Genomic DNA, 14,792 nt, shown 5'->3' with positions numbered 1-14,792 from the left:
ATAAATTTTTCAAATTTCCTTTCATTATTGATCAGTCTCTGGATTCTATTGAAGTCAGAAAACGTGTTTCATGTGATTTTAGTTCCTTGAAGTTAATTGAGACTTGTTTTTTGGCTAACATCTGGTCTATCCTGGAGAACAGTCCTGTATACTGGAAAAGAATATGTAATTTTTATGTATTTTGCTTTTGTTGGAGGAATGTTCTGTTGGTGTCGATTAGGTCCAATTGGTTTACTGTGTTATTCAACTCTTCTGTTTCTTTGTTGCTAATCTCTCCGGTTGTTCTATCAATTATTGAAAGTAGGGTATTGAAATCTCCAACTATTATTAAACAGCTGTTTTCCCTCTAATTCTGTCAAATTTTGCTTCAAGTGTTTGGGTCTGTTAGTAGTTGCATATATGTTTATAATTATCTTCCTTGTGGATCAACTCTTTTATCATTGTAAAAGGTCCTTCTTTTTTTCCAATATAGTTTTGCTTAAAGTCTGTTTTTTTCTGATACTAGTGTGAGTAATCTCAGGAAGTGTTTTTTCTTGAACTCTCTGGTTAGTATTTGCCTGGTTATCATGTATTTTGCCATGCAGAATCTTTTAATTTTTAGTAGTTGAATTTATTAATTTTCTTTATGGCTTCTGCATTATGAGCAATAATTTGACCTTTTCCATATTTAGGTGACAATTAAATCTCCCATATTTTTTCCTTTTATTCTTGTATTTTCAATTTTTAAATTTGTATTTTTGATCCATTTGATTTTGTGTGGTACTTGGTCTAAGATGTATATACAACTATTTTTCTATATACCCACATGTCTCAACACAATTCGTTGAGTGTTGTTTGCTGATTTGAGTATTTTTCTTTATCTTACACTAAATTCTCTTGTGTATTTATGTCTATTTCTTACTGGGGTTATTTTCCACTATTTTGTTTGCATGCTAGTGCACCAAGACCATAATGTTTTATTCACTAAGGTTTTTATATCATACCATCATACTAGTCTCCCTCTTTCTCTTATTTTTCAGGATTTTTCCAACTATTCATATTTATTTCTTCATATCAACATTTTATGTTATCCTTGTTAAAACAGAGAGATAGAAGTCAATTTTAAAAATTAAAAATATAATTCCCAAGGCCATGCCCCTAGTAACCTACTACTTCTCTAGCCTTGCCCCACCTGACTACAATTACCACCTAGTAATCTATTCAGATTATTAATACATCAATGGATTAATCCACTGATTAGGTAATCTAATAATTTTCCTCCAAGTATTCCTGAATTGCCTGACACATGAGCCCTTTCGGGGACACTTCATATTCAAACTATAGTACCACACTTAATAATTCATCAACTGGATTTTGCTTATATGTTTACTTGCACTATTAGTTAGGATTTTACTAAAATTGTAGATATAAACTAGTATAATAAGCTACCAGTCTTATTCCAAACAACATGATTGTGGCCTGAAACATACTGACCAGCTGTGTAACAGCATAGCCATCTTGCCTGGGATTCCTGTCCTTTAAACATCTGTTAAGATGTGGAAAATTGGGACCATGTTCAGCCTCCTGCTACTTTGTAATGTTGTATATGTACTTAGTAGCCACTGTTCTTTCAGTGGACCTTAAAGCTTTCCCTCTGTTAAGTTGCTCCCTCAGAGAGGCACATTAACTCTTCTGAGCCAACAGAGGACCATTTTCTACTTCTTAGTTCTTATGAAAAGATGAGTCAGATATGTTGTAGTATAAAAAATAATATTTTTAGCCAGGTGCAGTGGTGCACACTTGTAATCTCAATGACTTGGAAGCCTAAGGCAGGAGGATTATAAATTTAAGGCCTTGGCAGTTTAGTAAGACTCTCAGCAACTTAAGAGAGACCCTGTCTCAAAGTTTAAAAAAAAGGACTGGGGATATAGCTCAGTGGTAGAGTGCCCCTAATTCAATCCCTACTACTACTACTAATAATTTTTTTTGTAACTTCTAATGTAGCACCATCAGTACCCTGTTCTTAGAGCACTTTGTTTTTCAGACTCCCAGAATATTTAAACAGTCCCTTTGGACATTATACTGGGTTAATTGATCTAGCTGTTCTGCCAGAGTAACATCAGGGACTTGTCTTTACTTATTAAGGAAATCTCCAGTTGGCTTGAGTCTTTCTCACTCTCATAACTTGTCTATGAAATAGACAGTTTTTCTGTGATGAATTATTTTCTGAATCCAAATAAAAGCTTTCGGGGCTGGGGATGTGGCTCAAGCGGTAGCGCGCTTGCCTGGCATGCGTGCGGCCCGGGTTCCATCCTTAGCACCACATACCAACAAAGATGTTGTGTCCGCCGAGAACTAGAAAATAAATATTAAAATTTCTCTCTCTCTCTCTCTCTCTCTCTCTCTCTCTCTCTCTCTCTCTCTCCTCTCACTCTCTCTTTAAAAAAAAAAAAAAGCTTTCTTTTGGATATACCTACTATTGCGATAAATAATTCTAGTTTATTCAAAAAACTAAAGTAACTTTCCTTCAGAGAAAAATATTTTTCCTAGATTGCAATGAGTTACTTTGTGTGACACTTTTCAAATTAAAAACTCATCTTAACAGAGACAAATGTATCTCATTATAACATAGTTTTGAGAGAAGTACGAAGATAGTTTTGATATGGAACATAATGATAGTAGAGCATCTGACCTTGACTGACTTCAGCTACCTAAAGGTAATAATACTCACTCTGTTAAGATGTGAAAACCTTGAGCTATCTTCAATTTCTGAAAGTTTTGTAATGTTAACCAATTCATAGAGTTGTTATAGGGATTTAATGAATTAATATGCTTGAAGTACTTAGAATAGTACCCAGCACATAGTGACTTGTAGTAAGTGTTCATTGAATAAAAAATAATTAAGCCTGAATATAGAGAAACTATTATTCCAAAATTTTTGAATAGTTCAAGGAAAGATCTGAAATCCTATAATCTGCTTTTTTCTCAATTCACCCTTATTGAAGTAACTTCATTCCTGCACATATAAATGGTTGCTAATTTAAACAACCTCTTTCATTTTAAAGATTCGCCGGTTCTCAGTCCAGCTAATTCTGCAATCAATTTAAGTGGCGCTCAGGACCTGACCCGGAATAAGAATGTTGTGAAACCACTGGCTTTATCTTTGCAGGTTGTAGGGAAGACTTATGCTGCAGGTGATGTTTTCCTTACTTATATTTCTTTGGCAAATACGTAGTCTCTAAAAGACTTGTGTGAAATTTAATTGACAAATTGATAGAAGAAAACAGAAGCTGCTTCCAACTGCCACTTAAAGACAGAAGTGGGGTTGTCTATAATAATGTAATATTTTACAAAGCTTTGTGTTCTCAGTGCTCCATCCAGAAGAGTCAGAATGACATTTGGCACACAGAAGAGATACTGGAATTTGATTCTGTTCAACAAACATTTCTTGGGCACCTAAGAACTGAGGATATGAAAACAAATGTCCTTGTAACCTAGTAAGGGAAATGGGCCTATATAAGATATTTTCAATGTGCTGAAGCCCAGCATTTTAAGGACTAATCAAGAATGAGTTCTTGGAGGAACTTAGCGTTTCACAGTGAGAAGATATGAACTGTACCAAGGAGTAGAAGGAAGACATTTCAAATTCAGGGAACAGCAGAAACAAAGATTAAAGGGAAAAGAGAATGAAAAGGGAAAAAAAATAGCATGATCATATGATATCTGCCAGCAGTTTGGACTTGTTAGAACCATAAAATGTGCAACTTGAAAAGTGGCAAGCGGTTAGCTAGTGGTGTGCAAACAGAGTCCTGGGAGACCAGGCTAAGAAGCCTGGGTTTTACTCTCTATAACTTGTGGAGCAAAGGAACGACTTGAACTAAATCATTTGGGCAGTAACATGTTAGAAGGCCTCAGGGAGTAGGAAAATTAGTTGCAGTTCATTTTAATAGTCAAAGTGAGAAATGATGAAGTCCTTGGCCTGGGTGATAATAGGTTGGAGAGACAAATTGGAGAACTACTCAGGAAGTAAATTCAGCAGGTCTTGAGTGATTAATGTGAGCATAAAGGAGAAAGGATCTCAGCTGACATCCACCTTTCTAGGCAAATGGTGTACCTGAGACAGAATGCAGATGGAGGAACAGGTTCTCCAAGAGGAGACTGTGTGAACATGGCGAGTCTGGATTTCCTGGGACATCCAGTGGGGCTGTTCAACAGTCATTTAATCCACCAGAGAGGGAAATCACCACTGGTGGGATAGGGTTGAGCCATCAACATGCAGTTAAAATCATCAGGGTAAATAGCATCAACCAAGGAGAGATGTAGTGTGAAGCAGGTTGTGAAATAAGGATGGAATCCCAGAAAGTCCAATGTTTAAAGAGAAGAAATGGTATAAGAAGAATGAGGAGACAAAGTTTCACTTTTAGAAAGTTTTCAACACTTAGGCATCATAAATTACATAGCCCACTCATGTTCCTAGTCCAGCCCAACATCTCTTATAGGACCTACTTTCTGATTTGATTACAGGCTTGAAACAAACTGAATTCAGGTTTTCACTGCATGAAGAAAATCAACGAAGTCATGGATCAGTAGTAATATCTTGGTTGCTAAAACCATTAGAGTAAAAAGTTGCTGATCAACTTTATAACACAAGAATTAGGCTGACAACTATGGAACCCATAGAGCACTCTTAATATTGCAAACAGAGGCCATTATGTGCTTCATAATGAAAGTATATAGTAGTACTTATTTTGCCAAAGAACAACCCAAATTGAATATAGCTTGATCAAGCCTCTACATCTAACAATTAGTTTATTGGAAATAAATACAGAGAACAAAGAAAAGTTCAGCCAATCAGCAAAATCCAGAAAATGGGAAATTCTACTAGGTTATCAGAAAGAAAAAAATTAATCATAAGAAAGAAAAAAGAAGAAGAAAGGGGCTGGGAATATAGCTCAGTTGGTAGAGTGAGTGCTTGTCTTACATTCACAAGGTCCTGGGTTCAGTCCCCAGCACCACGATAAAAAAAAAAAAAAGAATGAAAGAAGAAGGGGAATCCTATATATTAAAAGAAATTTAAGGGTCTTATCAAATAAATTAAAATGTGTAGATCTTTTTTGAATCCCAATTTGAATAAGCCAACTATAAAAGCTCTTTCAAGATAATTGGGATAAATTTGAATATTGATGAAATACTTGATGATATTAAGAAATTATCCATCATTGTTAATTCTAAGCATAATAATATTATAGTTACGTTTTTAAAGAGTTATTTTTTAGCAGAACATACAGAAGTACTTATGGAATGAAATTTTATGATAAATGGGTTGCTTCAAAATAATTCAGAGTATGTATGTGTGTATGTGCAGGGGAGGAAGGTAGAGGGTCTAAATGAAGCCAGGTGGGCAGTGTGTTGATACATGTTGAAGCTGGATGGTGGGTATGTAGAAGTTTACATACTATTCTCTCTCCTTTTGTATATGTTTGAAATTTTCTATCATTCAAAATTAAAATAATACAAATAACAGTCTTCCCTTCTTTCAACCCACCATCTCCAAAGACTTCATTGAAAAAGTGACCCTCAAAGATCTCTTTATATCCTAGGAAATTATTTTTAGGTGACATTTTTAAAATTAATTCTCTTAATTGACATGTGTGATGTTTAATGTTAATGATGGTGTCCCTCTGATGGTTGTCACTGGTTTTATGCCACTGAGCTGAATCCTATCAGTGAGGTTTCCTTGAACCTTCACATCCTCAAGCAGGAAATCTATCAGGTGTTTGCAGCTTCACAGGCAGCAGTGTCTTGCTGGCTTCTATTCTAAAAGGAGCCTCTCCTGTTCTACAGATGCTGCAAATGGGAACAGTAGCCATGGAGGGAAGAGCAGTGCATCCAGCTCCACTCCAGCCCGCCCAGGGAACTACTCCTTGTCGCCAAGACCTAGCTACACATCTGCAGACCAAGGTACAACACCCATCTTAGGGTTTGAAATGATACAATTAATTATGGTAGAAATGCTACAGGTTTTTGTTTTCCCTTTTTTCTTTTTCTTCCTTTCTTTTTTTTTTTTTTTTGGTACTGGGGATTGAACCTAGGTGTGCTTTACCCCTGAGCTACATCCCCACTCCTTTTTATTTTTTATTTTGAGACAGAGTCTCACTATGTTGCTGAAAGTCTGGCTGAGTTGCTGAGGGCCTCACAAAGTTGCTGAGACCAGCCTCAAACTTGTATTCCTCCTGTCTCAGCCTACTGAACTGCTGGGATTATAGGCACGTACCACCACACATGGTGTAGGTTTTTGAATGATAAATTGTCTGACAGTACACACTCTGAGTTTTCTCTTTGCTTGTCATACAGCGTTTTGAAAGTTTATGATTGGTGTGAACAGTAGTAATGAAATATCTTGGTGATTCTACACGGAAGAGTCTAACTGGAAAGTAAATGTTGAAACTGAAGTAAAAGAAAGCATTTAAAAAAAACAAGTTTTTTTTTCCTGACTAAAGTGTAAGCAAATCTGAGCCTGCCTTCCTCTGTCCACAAAATGATTGTAACAGTACTTGACCTAAAGTTCCACATGGTTGTGAAATAATCTGCACAAGATAGTAAACTGTAAAACCAAGTACAAATGTTAGGTATTGTTAGTGTGATGTTGGTATGAATGTGGCTTTTTCTAATTTTATCTTTACTTATAGCAGACTGACTTACACCTTCTGAGTAAAGCAAAGTAAAGATGCTATGTCACTTTGGCACTCTTTCTTTCTTCCACATTGCTGAGGACAAGGCCTTTTCTTTTTGTCTTCAGCTACCATGTTCACTTCTGGACCACCAAAGAAACGACACCGGGGATGGTACCCTGGATCACCTGTCCCCCAACCTGGTTTAGTTACACCTGTTCCTACAATTCGTCCTCTTTCAAGACCTGGTAAGAATTTAATAGCTGATGGGTTTTAGTTTCTTTTAAATCAGCAGAGGTATCTTCTACTCCTGTTCTTTCCCTGAACTCTTAAAGATAAATTTCTTTAATCAATCATATTTCAATAATTTGTAAGGATCTTGATCGTAGCTAATATTTTGTCCTCATTATGTCTACCTTCCCTACAAACACAGGTACCATCACTACTGATTTTAATTCATCTTCTGTTTTACTTTTAACCCATGGTTTTGATAAACCATTCATAATATAGGGCAAGTTGGTCAACACATACCATAGGGCACGGTCAGTAGTGGTGTTCGAATTACCCTTCTGTGATCTGGCTCTCTTTATGTCCTATGCTTGTTACTTCTGGCCTAGATGGTTCCATCCGTAGCTAGAAAATGAAAAACCAACTGGCTCGCTCTCTTACTATCCAAACATTGGATATCCATGGCCATTTGTCATCTACAATTAAACATTCAAAAACATTTGTCAACCCTGTAGTACCAAGTAGACCATTTTAGGTACCTTGATCCTAAAACAGAGGTGGGATTCTTTAAAATTTTAAGTTCATTTAAATCAGTTGTTTTAAAGACTGAATAGAGATATCTTATATTTGCAAAGAATTATGCCACCATGTTCCTGTAGTTTGCCTCTAGGTAGTACTGACTAATGATGATTTATCCTTCTACCTTCCTTCCTTCTCTGTTCTTTTCACAGTTTACACAGTGGGCAAAAATATGACTTTAATAATAAAAATATGACTTTAATAATAAAATCCAAAACATAATCCAAAAGATTGCACGTGGAACAAAACAATTGGAAGGAAAACTCCAAAATACTAAATGCAGTTATCGCCTGATCTTATGATCATGGTTGATTTTTTTATCCTTCCCTTTGTTTTTCTTCTAACTTTATATAATATACGTGAATTACTTTAATTTAAAAAACTAATAAAACATTAGACTTCTAAAATTTCTACAGTAAAAGTATTTAAATTACACTGTTTTCCTTTGTATTTCATTTAGCTTTTATGTCTAATCCTTCTTGTCAAACAACTTTTTTTTTCCAGAACCCCTTTTATCTGCCCCAGTTCCCCAGACCCCATTAACTGGAATTTTACAGCCTCGGCCCATTCCTGCAGGGGAAACGGTAATTGTTCCTGAAAACCTGCTGAGTAACTCAGGAGTGAGACCAGTAATTCTGATAGGTAAGGCGAAGGAATTCCAAGGTGCTTGTGTCCTCTGGAGTCTAGGAATGTCTCTCCATTTCATTGGGGATTTATGCATGCATTCATGAGTGTATTCATTGACCCTGCTATTGATTTTTTTCAGTTTTTATTGGTCAGCTTCTTCATGCTCTATGACACATGTGATTACAAGCCAAGAATAAGGCATAGCCTTCTTGCCCTCAAGGAGCAGTGCGTAGTGGGGGAGTCTGACCCCTCACTAACCACTGGGGTCAGTAAACAGCCATTACAACACACTGGGATAACATTACAACACACTGGGATAAGTGAGCTGGCAGAGGTTCACAACCAAGAGCTGCAAGAGCTCAGAGGAGAGAGGACTTGCTTCTCCCTGGAGGGGTCTGAGAAGACTACTCAGAAGTGGTGTCTAAGTTGGGTCCTGGAGGTTGCTAAAAATGGATAGGATAGGGAGAGGACAGTACCCTCAAAGGGAGCCAAACCACAGAGAAAGGAAATAAGCTAAGCTAGACCTCATACAAGAGAACCAAGAAGCCCCACAACTATAAGTTTGAACCATAGGGAATCACCTATGAATCAGTGTCTTTTTTTTTTTTTTTTTTTTTTTTTGTACTAAGGATTGAACTCAGGGGCACTCAACCAGGGTTTTGAAAAACCATTCACCCCATAGGGCAAGTTGGTCAACACATACCATAGGACACGGTCAGTAGTGGTGTTGGAGTTACCTTTCTGTGATCTGGCTCTCTTTATGACCTAGGCTTGTTACTTCTGGCCTGGATGGTTCTCTATGGTGCTCTACCACTGAGCTACATCTGTATCAGTTCTTTATAAACTGTCTTTATAAAGTCTGAGCCCTTCAAGGATATCTGTAAGTGGAGGTATAGAAATACAGAGGCTGGTCTGGGGTTGTAGCTCAGTGGTAGAGCACCTGCCTTGCACATGTGAGGTACTGGGTTCTATCCTCAGCACCACATAAAAATAAATAAATAAAGATATTGTGTCCATCTACAACTAAAAGAAAGTTAAAGGAAAGAAAGAATGCAGGGGGCCCTTAGATTCCGGAACTAATTAAATGCCTTCCATACCCACATCCAAAGTCCCCCAGCTGGGGCAAGGTTAGCCAGGCCAGGAGTCTGTCTGCTTTACCTCCAGGATAAAACAGGTGAACGTGATTACACGAATTGTTATCTGTTCTTGTGGTTGGCCTGGGTCCACCAACTTGGTTTTGCTTCAAGCCCTGACTTTTATCAGGCTACTCTATCCACTAATCCTGGATCTGCAGGCATTGAGGGAATCCAGTTGTTTAAATTCCACATGGGTCAGGAAGTTCCTATTGAATATTAGCATAGTGCAACTAAGCCTTGGAAAGATACGGAGAGTGTGGGGCCCCTTTGGTGCCTTTCTTTAGAAAGTCTCAGAGGAATTTTCCTTTCTGCCCTATCACTAGAACAGGGCATATTTTCATTTTATCTACTGCTAAGATAACTTGAAGCTGTGTACTGACATTCAGGAAGAAAACCTAACCAAAATTGCCAAGATAGCAAAGGAATAAGAATTTCTAAGTACTTGCTGTTGGCAGAATATTGCTGTTGATCAGCAAGTTTAACTTACATTTCCCCCTCAAACCTCAGGAAGTGTAACATGTTATTGTAGCTTCTTTGTTTATTTGGTTTTTTAAAAATATTTATTTTTTAGGTGTAAATGGACATAACACAATGCCTTTATTTTTATGTGTGCCAAGGATCGAACCTGGGTCCTGCCCATGCGAGGCGAGCGCTCTACCACTGAGCCACAATCCCAGCCCCTGTTTATTTGTTTTCTCATCTGAAAAAAATATTGGTCAGGAACTTAATCAGAAAATATTTTATCTCAGTTTTACAAATAATATAGAGATGTTTTGCAAAATCATCAGTCTTCTAGGGCAGAAATATATTAACATGTCCCTTCTGTGGGAAACAGATAATGCAATTTGTGTATTTTGCTTTGTGTTCATCTGATTTGATATAGAAATAGAATTTGGAGCATTCAAGTGCATTTCCTAGGATGGTTGTATTTGAGTGATTTGCTTGATAGCTGTCTCAGAGAACAGGGAATTTCATTAAGCATCTTTGCTCTTCATTGAGGTCCTGGTTGGACCCCAGAAACAAATACTGAACCTGCTTCTGTTGGGACAGGTTATGGCACTTTACCCTATTTCTATGGAAATGTTGGTGACATTGTTGTGAGTCCCCTGCTTGTGAATTGCTACAAGATTCCACAGTTGGAAAACAAAGATTTGGAACAATTAGGATTGACTGGCAGCCAACTCCTGAGCGTGGAAAACATGATCCTTCTGACGATACAGTATCTTGTGCGGCTAGGTAAGTTATTTTTGATGATCATTTGTTAGTGACTGTATTTATACTTTTTTGTATTTTAGTGTTTCCTTGCTCACATTCACCCCCCCCACTATCTCTTATTTTCCTTCTTTCACTTCTAACATTCTTCTCCTTCCATCCCACCCTCTATGACTTCCCCTTTCCTTTCATTGTTTGTCCTCTCCCTCCCTTTATTTCTTTGAGACTTAAAAGAAATGAATTGCTCCACCTAGTGTCCAATCTCATGATGCTCCAGAGAGCTCCAAAGTTCTGATGTAGGCAGAACCTTCTAGGGCTGTGCTATGGCTCACTTCTCCTGAGGAATCTGGCCAGGCCACCTTTCTGAAAGCACAGCTGCCATCTGAGATGCAAACTTAGCCATTGTCTTTGGCAATTATTTTCCATTTTTTCACGCAGCCTTTCTATGTTGCTTATGCACAGCCCCACATCCATTTTTTTTCCTCCTGCTACACCCCTTTGATGTAGTCCTATCATATTTTCCTTTTTGTAGGTGTACTAGGGATTGAACCTAAGAGCACTTTACCAGTGAGCTGCATCCCCATCCCTTTTTTGATTCTAGAGGGGGTATCCCTAAGTTCCTGAGGTCTTGCTAAGTTGCTGAGGGTCTCACTAAGTGGTTGAGGCAATCTTGCAATCTTTCTGTCTCATCCAGAGATTTCAAACCACTGATTTCCTTGGAAAAATGTTTGAAATGTAAAATTCCATGTGAAAAATTTTATGTGCACTTTCATGAACATTTTATGTTAAAAATACTCTGGTATTAAGAAATAATAAAGCACTTGGATAAACAGTTTTTCTAGGAAAATTTTAAGTGAGCCAGAATAGTTTTTTTTTTTAATTTAAACTTAGTACATTAAGATTTATTTTTCTCTCAACTAGCTGTTCTAGAATCCTTCAAAATAATTTTTTCTCCAGAGGTTTTGAGAAGGCAGCAAGAATATTTTCATATATGCCCCAGATTATACATACTTTTTCTTTTCATATATATTTTTTTTTCTTCCTGCAGTGCTGGGGATGGAACCCAGGGCCTTGTGCATGGTAGGCAAGCATTCTACCACTGAGCTACAGCCCCAGCCTGCCATAGATTATAGACATTTTTAAAAATCCACACTTTGGAAAGGACAGTTTTTGATACTTTAGTAGCCCAATTTCTTAGAGGTAACAAAGAAGAGAAGCAAGATTCTTCAGAAGGAACAGGCCTTTCCACTACAGTCACTTTTAAGAAATGTTTCTGATATTTCACAATCTTGAAATCTTTTGAAGTAGATAATGAAATCAGCAAACCAGAGATTGTTGGAGAGCTCTGGGTCTGTTGGAACCTGGTATTTTCCTATTAGGGTTGTTCTGTCCAAAAAGCTGTGAGAACTGAAGCCCAGGATACACTCACTAAATTCCTGGAGATACCAGGACTTCAAGAAAAAACATTATAATTATCAAGTCTGCAAAAAGTGGAGAAAAGGCTGCTGCAGTCTACTGTAAAGGGCAAGGATGAAGTAGTGATGGTTGATGATTGGAAGCAAGGATTTCACTCTAAGGAGTCTCTTCCCTCATTTAAACTTGAATGAATTTTCCCTCATTCTCCAGTTCCTAATGATAATTCCATCAAAACTCCACAAAAGTGAATTTGAAGATACAAAGAATATGCTGGATAATTTTATTTTCCTAGAATGCCTTTATATTTGAGATTAATTATGCTTTCTAATAGAACATGCCACTCAATCCTGGTTTGGAATGGGTCTTATAGACACAACTATGAACTGAGCTTCTGAGCCTTCAGGTTGTTAATGAGCAACATCAGGGGATTGGAGACAAGGCCACCTGCTTTCAAGCTGTCATATATTCTAGTGGAAGGAAGTTTTAAATGGATTACCACCTTCCCTTCATTTGATATAATTAGACAGATCTAACCTCTGTGAGTTGACTGCTGTGTATGTACCTAGTGACCACTACTGTGATGCCAGTTTGATAAAGCTGAATGGAGATCATAAGTCTTGTGAACCCCTCAGGTGTTTTTTAAATATTTTTATTTGTAAATGGGTCCTTATTCAATTTAATTTATTTATTTATATCAATGCTGAGGATTGAAGCCAGGGCCTTACACATGCCAGGCAAGTGCTCTACCACTGAACCACAACTCCAGCCCTCCCGGGTGTTTTGTTGTTGTTGTTGTTGTTGTTTGTTTGTTTGTTTGTTTGTTTTTTAAAAAAGATCACCTGTCATCCATCTCTCCCTAGCAAGTATTTGGATAGGACATCAGAAACAAACTTAATGTGAACATTACAATTTACTTGCTGTTTCTATGTATAGAAGAGAAACATCTACTCTCCTGTCTCTCCCTGGCTCCCAACCAATCTGGAAAAAACTGTTTCTATTCTCCAATTTGAATTATGCATTTACTTTTTCTTTTTAAACTTTTTTTTTTTTTGATGGTGGTACTGATGAATGAGCCCAGGTCTCATACACGATAGGCATGTGCTTTACCACTGAACTACATCCTCAGCCCCTTTTATTTTTTAATTTTGAGACAGGGTCTCACTAAAGTTGTGGAGGCTGTCTTTAAACTTGCTATTCTCCTGCCTCAGCCTCCCAAGTAGCTGGGATTACAGGCATGTACCATGGCACCTGGTTTAAATTATTTATTTTTTAAATGTATAATATTTTATTTAACTTCACTTATCTTTAAAAAAAAAAAAACATTGCTAAACCCTTCATTTTCTTATTCTCCCAGAAAATATGGGCAGGGCCAAGAGGGTACTTAATCGTCATTATAGGAAAAAATGATTTCTGAGGGTTTCCTTCTTCCAAAACAGAAGTCTAGGCTCTTATCTCTATATTCTTTCCTAGGGGAATTTTAGCCCCAGGTTCTGAAGTTAATGCTTGGTCTCATATCACAGACACTTAGGAGTCTGTCTGCTTACAGGAGCCCATTTACAAATCTCAGATTCACACAACAAGAGAAATGACAGAATACCAGGAGTGAATATATTGTCACTGGTTTTAATTTAAAGTAAATGTAGAACTCTTAGTTTATTTGTGTCTCTTGGAAGTCAAATGTTGAATTGCTTATTTTGTTCTAAAGATTGATTGAATTTTCTAAACAAAATCCCCTGAATTCCAGGGTCTACCAGTCTGCAATATAAGCTTAGTTTTTACTATGGTTGTGGAAGAGGCCAAATACCATATTTAACAATCCAGAATGCAGGAGAATGGATGATTAAATGATGAAAGCATTCTCTATCTGGGGAAAGTGTGAGACTGTTTAACATATAATTTTGGAATGAAAAATAATGAATTTTCCTGTGGATAGTATTGTCAAAATTAAATAGAAAAGTAATACATGAAAACATTTTTCTCAAAGTGCCTAGGAATAAAATGAGAAATTAATGGAGCCTAAATTTGATTATAAACAAGCAGATTGGTGTCTTGTCATATTGGTCGTTAACAATTTCCACAAAGCCAAGGTTAATATGTTGCAAAATATGTTATCTGCAATGCCCCTCTCCCTGGGCATACAATAGAATTCACTCTCTCTCTCCTTGTATATTCTCTTTTGAAGATCAGACATAGAATAAAGAAGAACAGAAATTTCTTTTTTTTTTTTTAATGAGGCCATCAGAGAAAGAAATTTCACATGGGAAATAGTAGGGGCTCTATATGTGGTTCCACTGTAGGAAGAGGTGCTTACTTGCCAAGTACAGTAGGCTTAGGAGAAATGCAGAATGATGGATGGGTGGGTGTTTCTCTCTCCTATCTGTGATTCTTATAATTCTAGCTGTAATTCTCTTCACTATAGGTCCTGATCAGATACCTCTCAGGGAAGAATTTGAGCAAATAATGCTGAAAGCCATGCAGGAGTTTACTCTGAGAGAGCGAGCTCTGCAGATGGGCACTCCATGTATACCTGTGTCTCCAGGACAACTCCCCTGGCTTGCTAGATTAATTGCCAGCGTGTCTCAAGATCTGGTTCATGTGATTGTGACCCAAAACTCTTTGGCGGAGGGCATTTCAGAGACACTGAGGATTCTCAGTGAAATGAGACACTACCAGAAGCTACCAGATTATGTTGTGGCAATTTGTACATCGAAAATCAGAGGAAATGAGTTTTGTGTAGTGGTGTTAGGTGAGTCATGTTTTGTCTGTTTGTTTAATGCATCATTTAATCATCCATCCATTTGAGAAATAGTCATTGGGTATTTCAGGTATCGACGTGATCAGCTGCTGGTTGATTGCTTCCACTTGGATTTTTCCTACTAATTTTAACTTTTCCTTTTCTCCTCAGAGCAAGTGTTGTCACCCTCAACTTGGCCAGTGCCCCTGT

General features: G+C 37.3%; 1 protein-coding gene across 1 annotated transcript in view; it reads left to right on the top strand.

Moving 5' to 3' along the window:
- The window catches only part of Greb1l (GREB1 like retinoic acid receptor coactivator), a 249,918-nt gene that overhangs the window by 178,708 nt on the left and 56,418 nt on the right, over positions 1 to 14,792 (top strand). Inside the window, exons 9-14 of the mRNA XM_077792249.1 lie at positions 3,045 to 3,173; positions 5,824 to 5,940; positions 6,779 to 6,898; positions 7,962 to 8,099; positions 10,271 to 10,456; positions 14,268 to 14,594. Of these exons, the coding sequence (XP_077648375.1) occupies positions 3,045 to 3,173; positions 5,824 to 5,940; positions 6,779 to 6,898; positions 7,962 to 8,099; positions 10,271 to 10,456; positions 14,268 to 14,594 (1,017 nt within the window). The remainder of the gene's footprint in view (positions 1 to 3,044; positions 3,174 to 5,823; positions 5,941 to 6,778; positions 6,899 to 7,961; positions 8,100 to 10,270; positions 10,457 to 14,267; positions 14,595 to 14,792) is intronic.

This window comes from Urocitellus parryii, chromosome 13 (genome assembly GCF_045843805.1).
Source record: "Urocitellus parryii isolate mUroPar1 chromosome 13, mUroPar1.hap1, whole genome shotgun sequence".
In the NCBI taxonomy this organism is placed as follows: Eukaryota; Metazoa; Chordata; class Mammalia; order Rodentia; family Sciuridae; genus Urocitellus; species Urocitellus parryii.
This window is presented reverse-complemented; position numbering and strand designations above follow the sequence as displayed.